The following is a 19,543-nucleotide window of genomic DNA, read 5'->3' as shown; positions in this document are numbered from 1 at the left end:
GTTCTAGTCCCCACTTGGCCATGAAGTTCACTGGGTGACTTTGGGCCAGTCACTGATTCTCAGCCTAGCCCACCTCACAGGGTTACTATGGAGATAAAACGGAGGAGAAGGAGAATCATGTACACTGCCTTGGGTTCCTTGGAAGGAAGGCGGGATATAAATGTAACAAATAAATATATAATGAACTACCAGTATCATATGGAAACTGACCAGTTGGTTTTCTAGACTAGAATCTTCCAAAAGGATTAAGAAATTTAATTTAATCCCCCACTTCCCCTGCTATCCAGCCCATTAAAATTCAAGGTTTCCTTAGAAGAGGATGGGAGAGGAATGGCGGCACCACTACACCATCTCAAGCAACAGTGAGGGTTTACCATTAGATAAAGTACATAAGCACTACTCTATTGTAAATTCAAACCTCTCCCAAGTTAAAAAAGAAAGGTAAAGGTGTCCCCAACCAGTCGTGTCCGACTCTAGGGTGTGGTGCTCATCCCCGTTTCTAAGCCGAAGAGCCAGCGCTGTCCGAAGACGCTTCCATGGTCATGTGGCCGGCGTGACTGAACACCAAGGTGCACGGAACGCTGTTACCTTTCCCGCCGAAGCGGTGCCTATTTATCTACTTGCAATTTCTTGCTTTCGAACTGCTAGGTTGGCAGGAGCTGGGACTGAAGACGGGAGCTCACTCCGTCACGCGGCACTCGAGTCTCGAACTGCTGTCCTGCCGACCTTCCGGTCTGCAGTTCAGCGTCTTAACCACTAAGCCACCGTGGCCCCAGTTACTGGATCACAGTTAGATTTGCTCTATTCCACCCCATCTCCTGTTAGATTTGTTCAAGCATCTGTTAAGAAAGTTAACAGCAGCCCAAGGAGACCAAGTTTGCAGTAGCTGAAGAGCTTGCTGAGTATAGCATCACAATGCATTTGGATTCAGTTTGCTAGGCCCTTCTGAAAATGCCATCAGTAAAGACTCACTTGCATCTTCTTCTGCAGCATAGTCTCACGTATCAGAATGGCCCTAATAAGATCTTTAGAGAAAAATCCAAAGTTTGGCTAAACAGCAATGGGATGACATTAACAAAAGGGTTTCTTTGAAAATAGATAGAACAATGTATACAAGAATGCACTGAAAATTAACACCAAATTAGTGCATCAATACAAGTTATAGAATTAAAATTTAACCCACAAACTTTGTACAAATGTATGTGCAATGCTATTGGTAAATACAACTGTGACTGTCTGCCCTTTCAGTTTTGCCTAATAATAAAAATATATAATGGAATTGCTACAACAGTTATAAAAAGGATTGCAACTCTGTACTGCTTCGATACATCTAGCAAATGGATGACTAAGAACTAATCTATTATCAAGAAAGAACAAAACAGAAGGAGTGGAGAGAGAAAGGGAAATGAAAAACATCTATTCTATAAAATGAAAACATAAATGAAGTAAAACATACTGACAAGTGAGCTGCAAAACTGAAGATGTTCCAGCAGAAAAGGCCTTGTGGAAAACCTCACCATTTTTGGCTACTTCTGCTATGATGTTAGCTACTTTTGCAGTGCAGGAACACTGGGGAGTCAACAGACTTGCAAACACCTGGAGGATCCCACTTTTCTGGATTTTTTCACTTGTCTCTGTGTCTGAAAAGAGAGTAATACAAACAACACAGACTTTTGTAAAAGAAGGGGCAAGAAGTAGGTTTTTTGTTGTTGTTTATTCGGTCAGTCGCTTCCGACTCTTCGTGACTTCATGGACCAGCCCACGCCAGAGCTTCCCCACCCCAGCTCCCCCAAGGTAGAGTCTGTCACCTCCAGAATATCATCCATCCATCCTACCCTTGGTCGGCCCCTCTTCCTTTTGCCTTCCACTTTCCCTAGCATCAGCATCTTCTCCAGGGTATCCTGTCTTCTCATTATGTGGCCAAAGTACTTCAGTTTTGCCTTTAATATCATTCCCTCAAGTGAGCAGTCTGGCTTTATTTCCTGGAGTATGGACTGGTTTGATCTTCTTGCAGTCCAAGGCACTCTCAAGAAGTAGGTTACTGAGGGCCAAAGTAAATGTTCTGGCAATCATGCATAGTTTAGCTATGTGAGATAGGTTTCATTCCACTGGTGTAACACACATGGCCCCAATTCAGATTGGGGGTGTGGCAATCTGGGAGGGGGTATTAAGGTAATGGCCACTTTCCCTTAAGTTACACCTCTCTGCAAGGGGAGGTGGGCATTAAAGGGGGGGGGGAGTCTCCACTGACTCCAATGGAGACATTTTTCTTTTTTTCAACACATACACACACACCTGCCTGCCATGGTGGGGCTGGGAATTTTGGGACGAATGCAAGTCCCAAAATTTTGGGAAAACAGGTCCCAAAATCTCCCCACCCCACCCCCCGAGCACCACAGTCCTGAGCTGTGGGCCACATACACCTATACCATCATAAGGAAGCCTATCGTGCATAGCTAAACTAAGCGGGATAACCATCACATTTTCTTTAGCCCTGAGTTTTACACCTAAAAGGAAATCCTGATTATAGTCCTGGATTGCATACACAAGCAATCCAGGCACTGATGTTTCAGTAACACACTGCTATTTGATAATGGCCATTGGTTTACATATGAAGCTGTCTGAAATATCACGTGAGACTATTTATCTGTCTAGCCCAGTATTGCCAACCCTGACTGGCAGCAGCTTCTCCAGGGGCTTAGGCAGCGGGCTCTCTCACCAACTGCTTACATGAGACTTTGAATTGGAGATTCCGTGGATTGAACCTGGACCTTCTACATGCAAAGCAGGTGCTCTTCCACTGAGCTATGGTCCCTGCCCTATAAGGGGGAGCTTTAAAAGCGTTTTGAAAGCGTTTCAGTTAATATTACAGACCAATATATAGTAGAAAAATAGATATGGCATTCTAGAAGGAGAGAGACAGGACTGTACAAGAATCTGGGAACAAGTGCTAAACAAATTTGAATGAGCAACTGGCTGGATTCGAGCGATCACAGGGGGAAAAGAAGCCACTGTGGCTTCTTTTCCCTGCTCCACACATGCCATTTGTGCAACCGCCATTTCCCTAATTACCCACATTGCAGTGCAGGTTATCATGTTGTCCAAACCTGGCAAGGTGCGCAGCGGGGGAGCTTCTAAACCACCCCACATTCCCTACAACAAGCCATTAGTTGTGGGGTGGTTTAGAAACCACCCCTGCTGCGCACTTTGCCAGGTTTGGCCGACATGATAACCTGCACCACATCGTGGGTAATTAGGGAAATGGCAGTCGTATGAGTGGCACCTGCAAGGCAGAGAAAAGAAGCTACTGCACCTTCTTTTCCTCCTGTGATCATCTGAACCCAGCCACTGAGAGTGTTGTGGTCCAATATGTAACTAACTATGGATTCAAATGTAGTATGCTAGTTTTACTCTGTTTTTTTATAGCAGTATCCTGTCCTTCCTTTATGTTGCTCAGATGGGTGTTTTACCTACACAAGACCTCTGTGATCAAGGCTATCAACTAAGAATCAAACTATATGTTACCCTTAACAGCTGGCATGCAGCTATGCCAGTTCTTTTTTCCTACTAAAAATCACAGGGGACATGATCTCAACTGGGACTTTAGCGTGGGAGATAGGGACGCCTCAACCCTTTGCTCCTCGCTGCGGTCCTGATCTGGATCAGGGGGCCTGTGCCTAAGGGAAAAAGCCAGCACCCAGTGACGTATTGCTTCTGCCTGAATCGGACCCTATGACAGCTCTCCATATCCCTTCTCATCTCCCTCTGCAGAGTCAGCCTCTCCAGCATAGGTGAGACCCTATTCTCTGGGTACACACCTTCCCAAGAAAGCGTTGTGCACAGGCGTACAGAGACCAAAATGCAACCCATCGAACTGATGGAGACTTCTCTACTGCAACAATGGGCTTTTTCCAAAGGAGGTCAAGAAATGTGACAATTTCAAACAATATGCATTTTTCTTTAATGAACAACAGGAAAAGTCAAACACATAATTGTGGGTGTTCTTGCATATCAGAGAGGAATTGATGCTTAAAATTTCAGAATTAAAAGAAGCCAAGGGCGGAGGCTTTTTCTTCTTTTAGAGATTCTTCTTTCACTGGTCACAATCTACTGGGAGCTTTTCTTGCAAACACCCCATTGTGCTTCCCATTCTTTGTAATAAGGTGAACAGATGAGAAGTTCCCAGTGGATTATCTCCACTGATTTTTTTTAATGATCCCTACAATATTATCCACAATTACCATGCAAGATACAATAGTGTGATTCTACTTGCTGCACTACAGAGAACCTTACACAGCAAAGACTTTCTCCTGTCATCTACGGTTTTGATGGACTTGTTAGCTGTGCAAATTAAATCAATGGGATAAAATGTATCCTGAAAAGAAGTGAAGAAAATAAAATTAAACTCTTGCCTCAGGTTAGCTGTGAGTGGCAGAGATGCTCCAGTTTATGTGATGGACATCAGCAGGTATCAATAAAACACAGTGACAGGTATAAACAGACATCTGGTGTAAACTGGATTACCAGAAATCCTTCTCTTAGCATAACAAGCCATGCAAAGAAAACTAACATCTTGCCAGTTTTCTTTTTTTCTTCCTCTGATTCTTTGCATCATCACGTCATCTTCCAAAATGAGAGGTCTCACGTACATAGGACCTTCTTGCACTGGTTTGGTACTTCTGCACTAAATCAGAAGCATGGGAAGTGTTCATGGAAAAAGCAGTCATAATGCAGGATAGAAGAACCTTGAGTCAACATTATACATTGGCCTCAGCAAACCATATGGGCTACATTAGCCTCACCTCTAGCCCTATTTAACATGGCCCATTTACTCACTGAATGGTGAAGAAGGATCTCAGGAGACGGCAAAGTACTGGTAGGTGATGGAGACAATTGTGAGTTGGACAAATCATCAGTCAGCAAGGACAAAAACAAATTGGTCTAACCCCCCCCCCCCCAGATCCAGTTCAAGGTGAAGGGGACAGAGTGGGTGCAATATTTGAATATTCTAGGATACCAAAATGCTTAATGATAGCTCTGAGTATATGAGAATGTTAAGAACCACTTACCATACACAAGTGGGATTCTGCTTGTGGTTGCAATCTTTGAACTAAGGGACTGTTTTGATGATCGTTTATCCCGGAATAACCGGACGGGATGCTATCTCTTAGGGAAATGAATTGGACCCATATGGGCAATTTCACACATTAGAAACATACGAACAAAACATAGAATGACGCCTTATACCAGGTCAGATTTGCCTATCTAGCCCAACACTAACTTCTCTGAACAGTAGTAGCTGTACAGGTTCTCAGACAGAGGTCTTCTGCATCACCTGCTCTCTGACCCTTTTCACTGGAGATGCCAGGGACTGGCCTTGTGACCTTCTGGATGCAAAGCATATGCTCTTGAGCTATAGACCCTCCCCTAAATCCTTAGCTCTATGATTGGATATAAGAAGCGCTCTGCTGGATCAGCAGAGACCTATCTAGTTCTGCACCCTGCTTCCCAAAGCAGCCAACCACATGTCTCTGGGATGCGCACAAGTAGGACATGAAGGCAGTAACACCCTTTCGCTCATATCGACCAGCAACTGGCATTCAGAGGTATGCTACTTCTGATCCTGGAGGGAACATAAGAACACAAGAAGAGCCATGCTGGATCAGACCAAAGGTCCATCTAGTCCAGCATTCTGTTCACACAGTGGCCCAGGGAAAACCCACAAGCAGGACACGAGTGCAACAGCACCCTCCCACCCATGTTTCCCAGCAACTGGTATACAAAGGCATACTGCCTCTAATACTGGAGGTAGCACATAGCCATCAGGACTAGTAGCCTCTGATAGACCTATCCTCCATGAATTTGTCCAGTCGCCTTTTAAAGCCATCGCTACGTCTTGTGGAAGTGAATGCCATAGTGTAACTATACACTGTGAAGAAGTACTTCCTTTTATCTGTCCTGAATCTCCCACCAACAAGCTTCAATCACCAATACAAGGATAACAACAGTGCCCTAACTTAGAGGGTTACTGTAAGGATTACTGAGATAATGTACTTTCAGAACCAGGAAGTGGTATATAAATGGCAAATATTGGTTATTTATATCTAACACCTGGGAATAGGACAGTACGGTGTTGACACTTGTCTAATGGAAGTTGCAGAGAGAATCTGAAAACAAATTGGGATTTTTCTCTCTGCAAATATCTATCTGCTAAGAAGTGACTGAGAAGTGCTGGAGGCTAAGACTCCATCCAGAGTGCTTAGCAGAAGTGAGACAATAGCTAACAAATGCTTTGTCAGACTGCAGTGAAAATATTAAGTATCCTTTAAATAATGTGAAAAGTAACCTTTTTCTATTTCCATTTTGACAGGCAATAAAAGCCAGTTTAAGAGCCCCTTGTTGTAAATTGCTACAGTTGCTGCTGTTAACACATCACCCACTTTGTGACTGTCAAACAACTTTTAAGCTCCTTTTGGCAAGAATTCTCAATGCTATCCTTTTATTAAGTTCATATTCAGTGCAGTTGCCTAATCGTTCCTGTATCTTATCGTAGTAGTGATGGGTGGCAACATTTCTAGCGCTCCAGGGTTTAAAACTGGAGGAGGGAGAAGAGGGCACCATCATGACCCATGCTTCTTCCTCTCAAATCTGATGGAACAGCTGAGGAGGGAGATCTGGCACAGTGATGGACACTTCTGCCTTTTAGCCACTACTGCAAATGTTGACTCAGACTGCTAGTCCAGAGGGGTTCCTCAACATGATACAATCTGACCTGCTGAACAACACAGCCTGCTGAATTCACCCATCTGCCTGAATTTATGTAACAAAACTTGTGAACCCAAAATGCCAGCACTAGGTAACTGCTGCTCAAGATTCCAGAGCTAAACCGCTTTTGCATTTTTCTCCTCTGCAAACCCCTTAAATGTGTGGATAACTTGCTGTTATTTAAAACTACACTTTGCCTCTTATGCATACAAGGGCTCTTTTCATTTTTAACAAACTTATGAAAAGGAGTACAGCGCATTATGCAGATAAAGGAGTTTTTAAAATAAACACATATACACAAACACGAAACAGAATTCCTGAACTTTTTGGTTGAAAGAGTAGAACAAGCAATCTGGTCTTGAAAATATGGGTTCTTCACTTCTAAAGTTATTTGGCTTGGTTGTGTAATATAAGAAATCTAGGCATGACAGGGAAAGTGGCAAATGTCATTTAGTAAAAGATTTCAAAATGAATTAATTAGATGTGTTTATAGGCATGAAATCATCATCAAAGACATTTAACCCAGCCTTCTCCAACCTGGTGCCCTTCAGATAGACTACAACTCCCATGATCCCCAGCCAGCATGGCCTAAGTTACAAAGGCAAAACACTAATGTAGTTGCCTGTCACTTGTCTCTCTTTAGCTTTCCCTCCACTACATATGCCTGAGATGAAGGACAAGATGGCACCCTCTGCCCAGTCCACATGAAATATTCTGACTGGACTGGCAGGTGAAATTTACTTCAATAGTGGCAAAGGGCTAGAATCCTCCACCACTTTGAAGCATCAGGATAGTTTAGAGAGCCCAGGACATGTTGTGTGACACACAGAGCTCTGTCCTTCAACAGAGGGGAACAGCCAGGGTTCATGAGGAACAGCTGGGAAGCTGCTCTTACTTCCCCCAGCATCTGCCGCCTGAAGCAGTCTCCTCACTCTGCTTAATGGTAGGGCTAGCTCTGCTTATGGGTTAGGATTACTGCATTAAGTTGCAAAGAGCTTTAAAATCTCCCTTGCAGGGCCCAAAAATGAACTACAGGTGGAATATGTAGTTCTATCTCTGAATCTAAGCAGGTCTGGGCATGGTTAGTACCTGGATAGCAGTCTGCCTGAGAACCCTAATATATAGTACTCCGAGCACAATGAAAGAGAAGGCAGGATATATACCATCTAGTCAACAACCTAATCTGTGAGGAAGGCTGCTTTTAATTAAGTTTTATCCTCAATAAATGCTGGTTAAACGGCAGCAGCATTGCTCAGACATGCAATATACTAGTGTAAAGTACAGACTCTCCTGAAGCACTTGCAATTGTAAATACCATGCTAAATCTCCCGTAAAATGCTAGTATAAAGCCAAAGGGAATAGCATTCACTCTAAAAATGAGTGACTCATACACAAGTTCTTTCCCCCCTCTTTATTAACCCAGTAACATGTGTGATTTATTCTTTTGAGGGAAAATTATGTACTGTAATTGCAAAGGTGCTCTAAATCTGTAGCAAGTACTGCAGAAAATTATCTTTACTTCATAATGTCCCTCCCACATGCACTTATCAAAGGAGAAGAGGATGAATGTATAAATAAGTTATGATCAGCCACATGCAACATGACGTAAAGTGTTCATCTTTCTCTTTTAGCAACTGGGGAGGGTGGGGGAGGAAAATGTAGACAAAGGAGATCTTGTGAACCTAGCATAAAAAGTATAGAAGTGTGCAATCATGAATATGTGGTAGTGTATCCAACCATCCACCTTTTGCCCTTTGAATTCCCCCAAGTCTGTATACCTTTGTTTTGTTAATCAACTATAAACCACAAATAGAAACCATGGTTTGTTATTGGCTTACAATATCTTGCTTGTTTAAACCATGGCCTATTGTGAAGTCTGAACCCAGAACCATGGCTTATCCCTAGGATGTTTGTGCTGCTGTCTGCCCCGAAACAGAACATCCAGGAGCAGCCTGAAAATGAAACCACGCTGAAGGTTAGCAAAATGGGTAGGAGAGAAACAAACTAGAAATAGGGGAAATAAGCTACAGTTTGTTTACTCATCAGCCTGACAATTCATGGCTTAAGCAACAAACCATGGTTAACATAAACCATGGCTTAGCATTATGTGTGAAAGCAGCCATTAAGTATACAAATCTTTTATTTCCTTATCAGAAGACAACCAATTCTTGTCACCTTGCTTTCAGTAGCTGTGTTACAAAAACAAAGAACAAAAACAAAAGCCCACCCCACCATACTCTCAACATTTTGTACATTGTCTTATAAAAGCCTAATAATTTACAGGGGTCACATTTCAGGGCATAAAACAGATGTAGAATAAATAAGATTTCAAATTTGACTCTGAATGTTTTCTTCTTTTTAAAATTAAAACTGAATTCCATGTAAATGACTTTGGGCCAGTCACAGACTCTCAGCCCAACCCACCTCACAGGGTTGTTGTTGTGAGGATACAACGGTGAGGAGGAGGATAATGTAAGCCGCCTTGAGTTCCTTGCGAGAGGGAGAAAGGCGGGGTATAAATGCAATAAATAAATAAATAAATAAATAAATAAATATGAAATTTGAAAACTGTCATGATCCATTTTCTATATCCATTATTATACAAAAATAAAAAATACAATGTATCTTATATTTTAAAATGATTTAATAAATACATAAATTTAAATACAGCCAAGGAACGAATAGTTATATATTCTAATATAGTAATCAGCAACCGTACAATTTTAAATCAATTTAATTCATTGACATAATAACCCTTGTTGCTAACACACCAACTCTGCAATATTTCTAAATCCTTGATTTTCTACTTTCCAGCTATAATACACTTCAAATAATTTAGGAAGGTTGCACTCTTATCTGGAGCTATTATTTCAAAAGATGCCTTCTATAACTGACATAAATGGCAGCATTACAGGAAGCAAGTGAAGGAAGGAGTCCTCCTCCTAAAAATTAAGTTCTCCTTTACCTTCCTCAAACTGTAGAGCATAATTTCACTAAGAACTTGCATGCACAGCACAAATGCTTGCCCTCCTTGAAAAAAAACAAAAGTCCGCCTCCCCCTCATGCCTCAAAATATTATTTTTTCTAGTTCACCACTGACGAAAGAAATGCCATACTTAGCCCCACATGAGCCAGTGAACTCCCAGAGGCGTGGAGGAGGTGAAAAGGAATTCCCCTGACTTGCCAGCCACGATTGTGGGGTTTGGGGGCAGGGAAAAGAATTTATTTATTTATTTCATTTCTATACCGCCCAATAGCTGAAGCTCTCTGGGCGGTTCACAAAAATTAAAACCAAACAGCACACAATAAAACAATTTAAAATATATAGAACATTAAAACCACAAGATAACAATATAACCACAATAAAACCTAGCAGCAGTGCAGGAGTTTAAAATACAGATTTAAAACAGCAAAGCTAAAAGTTTAGAAAGCTAAAATGCTAAAATGCCTGGGAAAATAAAAAGGTCTTCACCTGGCACCGAAAGGAATACAATGTAGGTGCCAGGCGAACCTCACCAGGGAGCTCATTCCAGAGCCGGGGTGCCACAGCAGAAAAAGCCCTCATCCTAGTAGCCACCCGCCTCACTTCCTTTGGCAGGGGCTCACAGAGAAGGGCCGCTGACGATGATCTTAAGGTCCAGGCAGGCACATATGGGAGGAGGCAATCCTTCAGATAACCTGGCCCCAAGCTGTTAAGGGCTTTAAATGTTAATACCAGCACTTTGAATCGGGCCCGGAAATGGACTGGCAGCCAGTGCTGCTGGAAAAGTACTGGCGTAATATGAGCTTGCAGGCCAGTCCCTCTTAACAATCTTGCTGCCCTATTTTGGACCAGCTGAAGTTTCCGGACCGTTTTCAAAGGCAGCCCCACGTATAACGCATTGCAGTAATCCAGACGAGAAGTTATCAGAGCATGGATAACTGTAGCTAGGCTATCTCTGTCCAGATAAGGGTGTAGTTGGCATACCAGCCTAAGCTGATAAAAAGTGCTCCGTGCCACTGAGTTCACCTGTGCCTCAAGTGACAGTTCTGGATCCAAGAGCACCCCCAAACTATGAACCTGATCCTTTAGGGGGAGTGCAACCCCCTCCAAAACAGGTTGAATATCACCTAGCCAGGCAGACGAACCACCCACTAACAGTACCTCCGTCTTGTCTGGATTGAGTTTCAGTTTATTGGCCCTCATCCAGTCCATTACCATGCCCAGGCCCTGATTCAGAACAGCCACTGCCTCACGTGGGTTTGATGAGAAAGAGAGGTAGAGCTGGGTGTCATCCGCATATTGGTGGCACCTCAGCCCACACCTCCGGATAATCTCCCCCAGCGGTTTTATGTAGATGTTAAACAGCATAGGGGATAAAATAGAGCCCTGTGGAACCCCATGGCACAATTGCCATGGCACAGAGCAATAATCCCCCAGCACTGCCTTCTGGAATCGGCCATCCAAGTAGGAGCAGAACCACTGTAGTGCAGTGCCTCCAACTCCCAACCCAGGCAACCTATCCAGAAGGATACCATGGTCGATGGTATCGAAAGACGCTGAGAAGTCCAGAAGAATCAACAGGGTCACACTCCCCTGTCCCTCTCCCTTTGGGGCCCAAGTGAGAATCCCTTTGGGGCCCAAGTGGGTCACAGACTTAAGAGTCATGTGATTCAAGGTGATGTGGCTCAGGAGGGCATGCCTCAATACCTAAAAGATGCAGCCCAGAGGTCAAGGACAGCTGTGGAATTGACCCCAGACTCAAGGCCAGGTTGGGCTCGCACTACTAGTCAGAATTAGAAATACCTGCACAGCTATTGCCACTGCAGATATCTTTGGTTGTACATTAATAAAGCTGTGGCCCTAATCCACCCAACTCCACATGCCTCACTTCTTTATTTCTGGGTGTGGTTGCAACATAAATACAACTATGTCCTGATGGTCATGCATCCATTTGTGTGTCTGGTGTGGGACAGACGTACTGGGCTCAAGAAGACCTTTGTCCCACCCTGATCTCCTCTAAACACACTTCCTCTAATAGATAACTCAGTTAGTGGTGCCAGGAAAAAATCAGTCAAAATGGAGCCAAGATGGAGGTATGAGCATGCTCAGGAGAACCACACTTTGCAGAAGTACAAAAGCTCTTTAAACATACAACAAGCCTAAAGCCCCCCCCACACACACACACACACAAACCCAGTCCAATGAAGACTGAACATACTCAGTAAATATAGAATATTTAGTGTCTGTTGGAAAATAAAGACAGAAAACTGGGAGTGAGGGGAGGGGGCATGGTGGAATGCCCTTGGAGGGATTGGGTGGTTGGAACCCTGATCAGGAACATTCCTGTTAGGAGGGAAGATATATAACAACATGTTGTTGCCGGTCGTACTTGTTGAAAGAACACTGCAATACTTACCTTGTCTGTACTTGAGCTTTCCTGAACCTATAATCTATTGCTGGACTGGTACTGCACCAGGTTAGGTATTGTTTTCTAGGGGGATGGGGCAGGCGAGGCAGCAAGAGCATCACAAGCTCAAGACCTGCTTTCCTCTCCTTCTGGCTAAAGAAACTAACCTCAGACCAGAACTTCAGCTGCAATTCAGTGATTCAGGTGGGGGCCTCAGATGTGCACATTTCCCACTATAGGCAGAATTCTACAACATAGAAGAGGGCAAGCCAAAAACAGCAATATGTAACCATATGCATAATCATCAAATGGTACTTAGTTCTCCACAGGCTAGAATTTATGTTAAAGACTGTTATGTTAAAGACTATGGTCCATGTATCCCTCATACCCCTTTGCTCGAAGTTATTGTCATTCAGTATCATAAAGGCTAACAAGCTCTGGGAGAAATTTTCAAATAGGCAGCTATACTAATTCAGCGGGTGCCAATTAGGTAGAGTATTATTGTATTTTGCACCAATATACCAGTCTTTCCCCATGGGCACTCTCAAAGTGTTGCATGAAACACCGAGCACAAAAAAACAGCAGGCTCTTGAGTCTTAGGGTGCAGTAAATGTAGCTCAAGAGCTGGATGAGAGTCATTTTATAGAGCAATCAATACTGTATTTTATTTCATTACTGCAACAGAGACTCCTTAATACTATGTAAAACTCCAGCCTCCAGGAGAGCTTGCATTGGCTGGTGAGGGGAGAGGAAGAAAGAGAGAGGAGCACCCCTTACCAATGTCTGATGATGTCCACATTTGAGCCTGGAATTTAAGGCCCAAGAACTAACTCGTTGAGGTACCTCCCCGGAAAAAACTTTGTATGTACCTTCGTCTCCAATTTTCTTTCTAAATCAAAATTCCATTTTTTTTAAAAAAAAATCTGCTGATCACTTTCCCTTTCACAAATCCACTGGCACAAGAGAGAACAGTTTCAAATGCTGAAATGAAGAGTGGGTCCTTCAATGCAAATTGCTTAAAAGTGAGCTAAGGAGAAGGTACTGAAAGCTCTTTCCCCACACTTTATCGGATGACAGCCGTGCAAAGTGGATATGTAACTGTGACACGCTAAGAATCAGCCTGAGGAGTTCAGCCCCAGATCACAGCTAAAATGTATGCTTTGTTATTTAATCCAATGATATTGTTACATCAAAAACAAGGATTTTCATTGTTTCCGAGTAAATTTATATTACTGTCTTTATTTATCATTGGCCTTTCTTCATGTTAGGATACAGAATTTTTCATCACCCCTATTTTATCTTCACAACAACCACGAGGTAGATTAAACTGAGAGATAACAACTTGTACAAGATTACTCAACTGAGTGGTGATTTGAACCTGGGTCTCCCCAATCCTAGTCTGAGGCTCCAACCTAGCCTTCCCCAGCCTGGTGCTCTCCAGATGTTCTAGACTTCAACTCCCATCAGTCCTAGCCAGCATGACCAAGGGTCAGGAATGCTAGGAGCTGTAATCCACAACATCTTCCAGGTTGAGGAATATCACATAGGCTCTCTATTGCACTTTGCTTTTATAAAGCTATTATATTGCACTTTGCAATTATAAAGCTATTGATATCAAAGTTGGCATGACCATATATAGATCATTGGCTATCTAGCATCTTCAAAACGTGCTGCAAAGCTGACTTGACCTGCCAAACAAAGGCAATCTACAAAGCTATATATTGAAAAAAGAAAAAGAGCCTCTGAAGAAAGCCACTTCATTATAATTTCCTCAATTCACTGTGACTCATCCTTATATAAGGAAGGACTGAAATCAGATGCCGCACAAACACTAAGAGACAACACTAAGAGACCGTGGCACTGATGGCATAGACATTTTAATTCTGATCCAGCTAACATTTCAGGCCCTATTCACACTTGTCCATAAAGGCACAGGAGGCCATGTGGTGTGATTTCACACCACTCCAGGAACATGTACAGGAAGGAGCCATGTGGGCAAAGCCAATGGCATGGTTGTTTTCCACACAAATGCCAACTAATGGGGGGCAATGTTTATGCAGACTTAACATAGGAGGTCATCTTATTCCAGGACAGATTATCTGTCCACCTAGCCCAGTACTGCTGACCTTGACTGGAACTGGCTCTCCAGGCAGGTCTTTCCAGCGCCTGTTACCCAAGACCTCTTTTTAAACTGTGAGATGCCAGAGATTGAATCTGGGGCCTTCTGCATGCAAAGCTTATGCTCTACCACTGGGCTACGTTCCCACCCCTATCACTGGCCTGCTTCACATGATTCTTTTATACCCCCACTTTCAACTTGTTGCAACAATGAAAATTACTTTTAACATTGCATGTTGGTTTTCGATACTATGGAAGGAAAGAGTGCAGCTATGGATGGAAAGACAGATTTTAGTGCACATTATTCACCCATGTAAATTCATTTAAATTATCTGGTTAGGAAGCTACAAGCAAAGACTTAAAATAATGATTAGCCATGAAAACAGCAAATAGTTCTGTTCATCAGATCAGTTGAACATTTTGTTGCAAATGGTACACTCTGCCCAACAAAAAAGCTGATTTAAGAGTATACTTTCATCACATATTTCTGATAAAATCCAATTTCAAGTAGCCATTTTAAAAGTCAGCTATAAGTCAAATGCAGACACTACTTTCCCTTTTGCTATTATTATGCTTTTGCTATTCTAAACGCTGAAACAATTGAATTATGTGGTCATTCTAGGCACATTACATAGACTTATCTACTAGGAGTTCAAATCGGACTCTTGTATGTTATCAAAATATATATGCATGAAAATTAAACATGGATACTGTGTGTGTATACTGTGTGTGTATCAGTCAATCCTAAAGGATATCAACCCTGAGTGCTCACTGGAAGGACAGATAATGAAGCTGAAGCTGAAATATTTTGGCCACCTAATGCGAAGAGAAAACTCTCTGGAAAAGACCCTGATGCTGGGAAAGACTGAAGGCAAAAGGAGAAGGGGACGGCAGAGGATGAGATGGCTAGATAGCATCACCGATGCAATAAATATGAACTTGAGCACGCTCTGGGAGACAGCGCAGGACAGGAAGGCCTGGCGTGCTATGGTCCATGGGGTCACGAAGAGTCGGACACGACTGAATGACTGAACAACAACAACAACTGTGTGTGTACGAGCACAAAACCTAGAAGCAAAACAAAATTAGGACAACAGGTGCAATTAAACAACCAACGAGTGCTAAAGAGAGTACAATTCTTATAATTAAACCAATGAACAATATACATACAAAAGACATATACACATTTTATTACAAAGTGTATAAATAAATATTGTATGTGGAATAAGAGCCAGTTTGGAGGGAGAGACGGAAACATGAGCATATGACCAAGAGGAAGGATCATGTAATTACTGCATTCTGGTCTGTTCCTCTTCCCCTAATAGATCTCAGTCCCACTGGTGGAGGCAGCGGCCAGCCCTCCTCCTCAGCTTGAGAGTGCTGAAAGCTAAGCTGCCCTGAAAGCATGATGGGGCTAAGCATGCTAACTGAGGCGGGAAAGGAACAAAGGTAATAACAGAAGGCAGCATCCAGCTCCTACAAACAGAGAAAAGCAGAAAACACTCTCCCTGCCCTCTTCAGCAACCTGAACATCAGTCCCCAGGCCCAACATTTAGATGCTAATGGCTACTGGGCGCAGTGAGGTGGGGAGCAAAATTTGCTGTGTTTTCCATGAAAAAAGCTTTATTTTTCCATGGAAATTTTTCCATTTCCTAAGTTCACTAGTTAGAATGAATGGATGTCAATTGCACCTACAATATTAGGCAAGTTTGGCAGTTTCAAGATTGTAATTAATGGTTTTCAGGTGATTATCGCTTGCACGTTTGTGAGAGAATAAATATACGTCATTGAAATACATATATGTCTCAGTGTGAAACTGAACTAATAAGTAGTGACAGCGAAACTGTAGGTGACCCAACAACCTTTCTTTTTTAGCAACTTAATTTGCGGGGGGGGGGGGGATTTTAATGGTTGCTATTATCAGATAACTGGGAGTCAGAAACCCTTGCCGATCTACTGGATATCATCCAGAGATCGACCAATAGATCCTGATCTACGTCCTGCCCACCCCTAGTTTAGATCACATATATTTAGGAGTTTGCTGCTTCACATTGGCCAGGTTTGCACAACCTGGGCAAGAAAAGAAGCCATTGTAGCGTATGACATGAGAGCCAGTGTGGTGTAGTGGTGAGAGTGTTGGACTGGGAGCCAGGAGATTCGGGTTCTAGTCCCTACTCGGCCATGGAAGCTCACTGGGTGACTTTGGGCCAGCCACAGACTCTCAGCCCAACCCACCATGGGGTCACGAAGAGTCGGACACGACTGAACAACAACAATTGAGTAACCACCTAAAACTCATGCAATTAATTGATTAACATTTCTTTGATCTGGTCACAGCCAGAGTCTTCAGGGAAATTCTAATTCTAGGATATAATGACATTGACAGATAAGCTAACTTCCATAGGTCTTTACTTGTCCTTAAGAGCCAGCTGTGCTATTACAGACTGTACCAAGGACAACTGAAATAGATTCCAATGGGTTACAAACCAGAAGAAATAGATAAGGAAACAAATAACTATTTTAACGTAATGTAACCCATATTGCACAAATGGGCATGCTGCTAAAATACGTCACAGACACTTGTACACATATGCAATGCCACTATAATATATTTATTCTGGGAGTTCTAAATTTTATATTTCTTTAGCTTAAACTTTAAAATGTAAGCATAGATAAACACAGTGATTTGACATTTGGAAAACAAAGTTATACCCCATTTATATCTTAACCCTGTCATCTAGGTTGATGTAAACAATGAATTGTCACAGAAAGAGAGACAACTTATTATGAATATGTCATTTGTTGTTGTTGTTCAGTCGTTCAGTCGTGTCCGACTCTTCGTGACCCCATGGACCATAGCACGCCAGGCCTTCCTGTCCTGCGCTCTCTCCCGGAGCGTGCTCAAGTTCATATTCATTGCATCGGTGATGCTATCTAGCCATCTCATCCTCTGCCGTCCCCTTCTCCTTTTGCCTTCAGTCTTTCCCAGCATCAGGGTCTTTTCCAGGGAGTTTTCTCTTCGCATTAGGTGGCCAAAATATTGGAGCTTCACCTTCATTATCTGTCCTTCCAATGAGCACTCAGGGTTGATTTCCTTTAGGATGGACTGATTTGACCTCCTTGCAGTCCAGGGGACTCGTAGGAGTCTTCTCCAGCACCACAGTTCGAAAGCATCAATTCTTCGGCGTTCAGCCTTCCTTATAGTCCAGCTCTCACATCCATACATTACTACTGGGAAAACCATAGCTTTGATTAGACGGACCTTTGTCGGCAAGGTGATGTCTCTGCTTCTTACGATGCTGTCTAGGTTGGCCATAGCTTTCCTCCCAAGGAGCAAGCGTCTTTTAATTTCATGGCTACAGTCACCGTCTGCGGTGATCTTGGAGCCCAAGAAAGTAAAATTTGTCACTGCTTCCATTTCTTCCCCTTCTATATGCCAGGAAGTGATGGGGCCAGATGCCATGATCTTAGTTTTTGTAATGTTGAGTTTCAAACCGGCTTTTGCACTCTCCTCTTTCACCCTCAACAAGAGGCTCTTTAGATCCTCTTCGCTTTCTGCCATTAGGGTGGTATCGTCTGCATATCGGAGGTTGTTGAGAATTCTCCCAGCAATCTTAATTCCGACCTCTGATTCATCCAACCCGGCATTTCTCATGATGTACTCTGCATATAAGTTAAATAAGCAGGGTGACAATATGCAGCCTTGTTGTACTCCTTTCCCAATTTTGAACCACTCGGTTGTTCCATGTCTGGTTCTGACTGTTGCTTCTTGACCCTCGTACAGGTTTCTCAGGAGACAGGTAAGGTGGTCTGGTACTCCCATCACTTTAAGAATTTGCCACAGTTTGTTGTGATCCACACAATCAAAGGCTTTAGCGTAGTCAATGAAGCAGAAATAGACGCTTTTCTGGAATTCTCTTGCTTTCTCCATGATGCAGCGAATGTTGGCGATTTGATCTCTAGTTCCTCTGCCTCTTCGAAACCCAGCTTGTACTTCCGGTAGTTCTCGGTTCGCATACTGCTGAAGCCTAGCTTGTAGGATTTTGAGCATCACCTTGCTGGCATGTGAAATGAGCGCAATGGTGCGGTAGTTTGAACACTCTTTGGCGTTGCCCTTCTTTGGAATTGGAATGTAAACTGACCTTTTCCAGTCTTGTGGCCACTGTTGAGTGTTCCAGATTTGTTGGCATATTGAATGCAGCACTTTAACAGCATCATCTTTTAGGATTTTAAATAGCTCGGCTGGAATACTGTCATCTCCGCTAGCTTTATTGTTACTAATGCTTCCTAAGACCCACTTGACTTCACTCTCGAGGATGTCCGGCTCAAGTTCAGTGACCGCACTATCATGGCTATCAGGGACATTCAGATCTTTCCTGTATAGTTCTTCTGTGTATTCTTGCCACCTCTTCTTAATCTCATCTGCTTCTGTTAGGTCCCTGCCTTCTTTGTCCTTTATCATGCCCATCTTTGCACAAAACGTTCCCTTGAGATCTCCGATTTTCTTGAAGAGATCTCTAGTCTTTCCCATTCTGTTGTTTTCCTCGATTTCTTTGCATTGTTCACTTAAGAAGGCCTTCTTGTCTCTCCTTGCTATTCTCTGGAACTCTGCATTCAGTTGGGTATATCTTCCCCTTTCTCCCTTGCTTTTCGCTTCCCTTCTTTCGTGAGCTACTTGTAAAGCCTCATCAGACAGCCACTTTGCTTTCTTGCATTTCTTTTTCTTTGGGATGGATTTCGTTGCTGCCTCCTGAACAATGTTACGGACCTCCATCCATAGTTCCTCAGGCACTCTGTCTATCAGGTCTAATCCCTGAAATCTATTCCTCACCTCCACCGTATATTCATCAGGGATATGATTTAGGTCATACCTGAACGGTTTAGTGGTTTTCCCGACGTTCTTCAATTTAAGCCGAAATTTTGCAAGAAGCAGCTCATGATCTGAGCCACAGTCAGCTCCAGGTCTTGTTTTTACTGACTGTATGGAGCTTCTCCATCTTTGGCTGCAAAGGACATAATCAATCTGATTTCGATATTGACCATCTGGTGATGTCCATGTGTAGAGTCGCCTCTTGTGCTGTTGGAAAAGAGTGTTTGCTATGATCAGCATGTTCTCTTGGCAAAACTCTATTAGCTTTTGTCCTGCTTCATTTTGTACACCAAGGCCATGCCTGCCTGTTATCCCGGTGATTTCTTGACTTCCTACTTTAGCATTCCAATCCCCTATGATGAAGAGGACGTCTTTTTTTGGTGTTAGTTCTAGAAGGTGT

At 42.9% G+C, this 19,543-nt stretch overlaps 1 protein-coding gene across 28 annotated transcripts in view; it reads right to left on the bottom strand.

Moving 5' to 3' along the window:
- Positions 1-19,543, bottom strand: part of RAP1GDS1 (Rap1 GTPase-GDP dissociation stimulator 1) — a 135,385-nt gene that overhangs the window by 65,698 nt on the left and 50,144 nt on the right. For 13 of the 28 annotated variants that reach the window (XM_084855664.1, XM_084855666.1, XM_084855672.1 and 10 more), the window contains exon 3: positions 1,518-1,640. In XM_084855664.1, coding sequence (XP_084711790.1) covers positions 1,518-1,640 — 123 coding nt within the window. Of the gene's footprint in view, positions 1-1,456; positions 1,641-4,570; positions 5,838-19,543 lie in introns of those variants that run through there. The other 15 variants (XM_084855685.1, XM_084855678.1, XM_084855680.1 and 12 more) reach the window with 5 other exon arrangements.

This window comes from Heloderma suspectum, chromosome 5 (genome assembly GCF_057233095.1).
Source record: "Heloderma suspectum isolate Gila_16-S chromosome 5, 16-S_ref, whole genome shotgun sequence".
Taxonomy (NCBI): Eukaryota; Metazoa; Chordata; class Lepidosauria; order Squamata; family Helodermatidae; genus Heloderma; species Heloderma suspectum.
The sequence above is the reverse complement of the archived record's forward strand: the minus strand, read 5'-3'. Positions and strand labels throughout refer to the sequence as shown.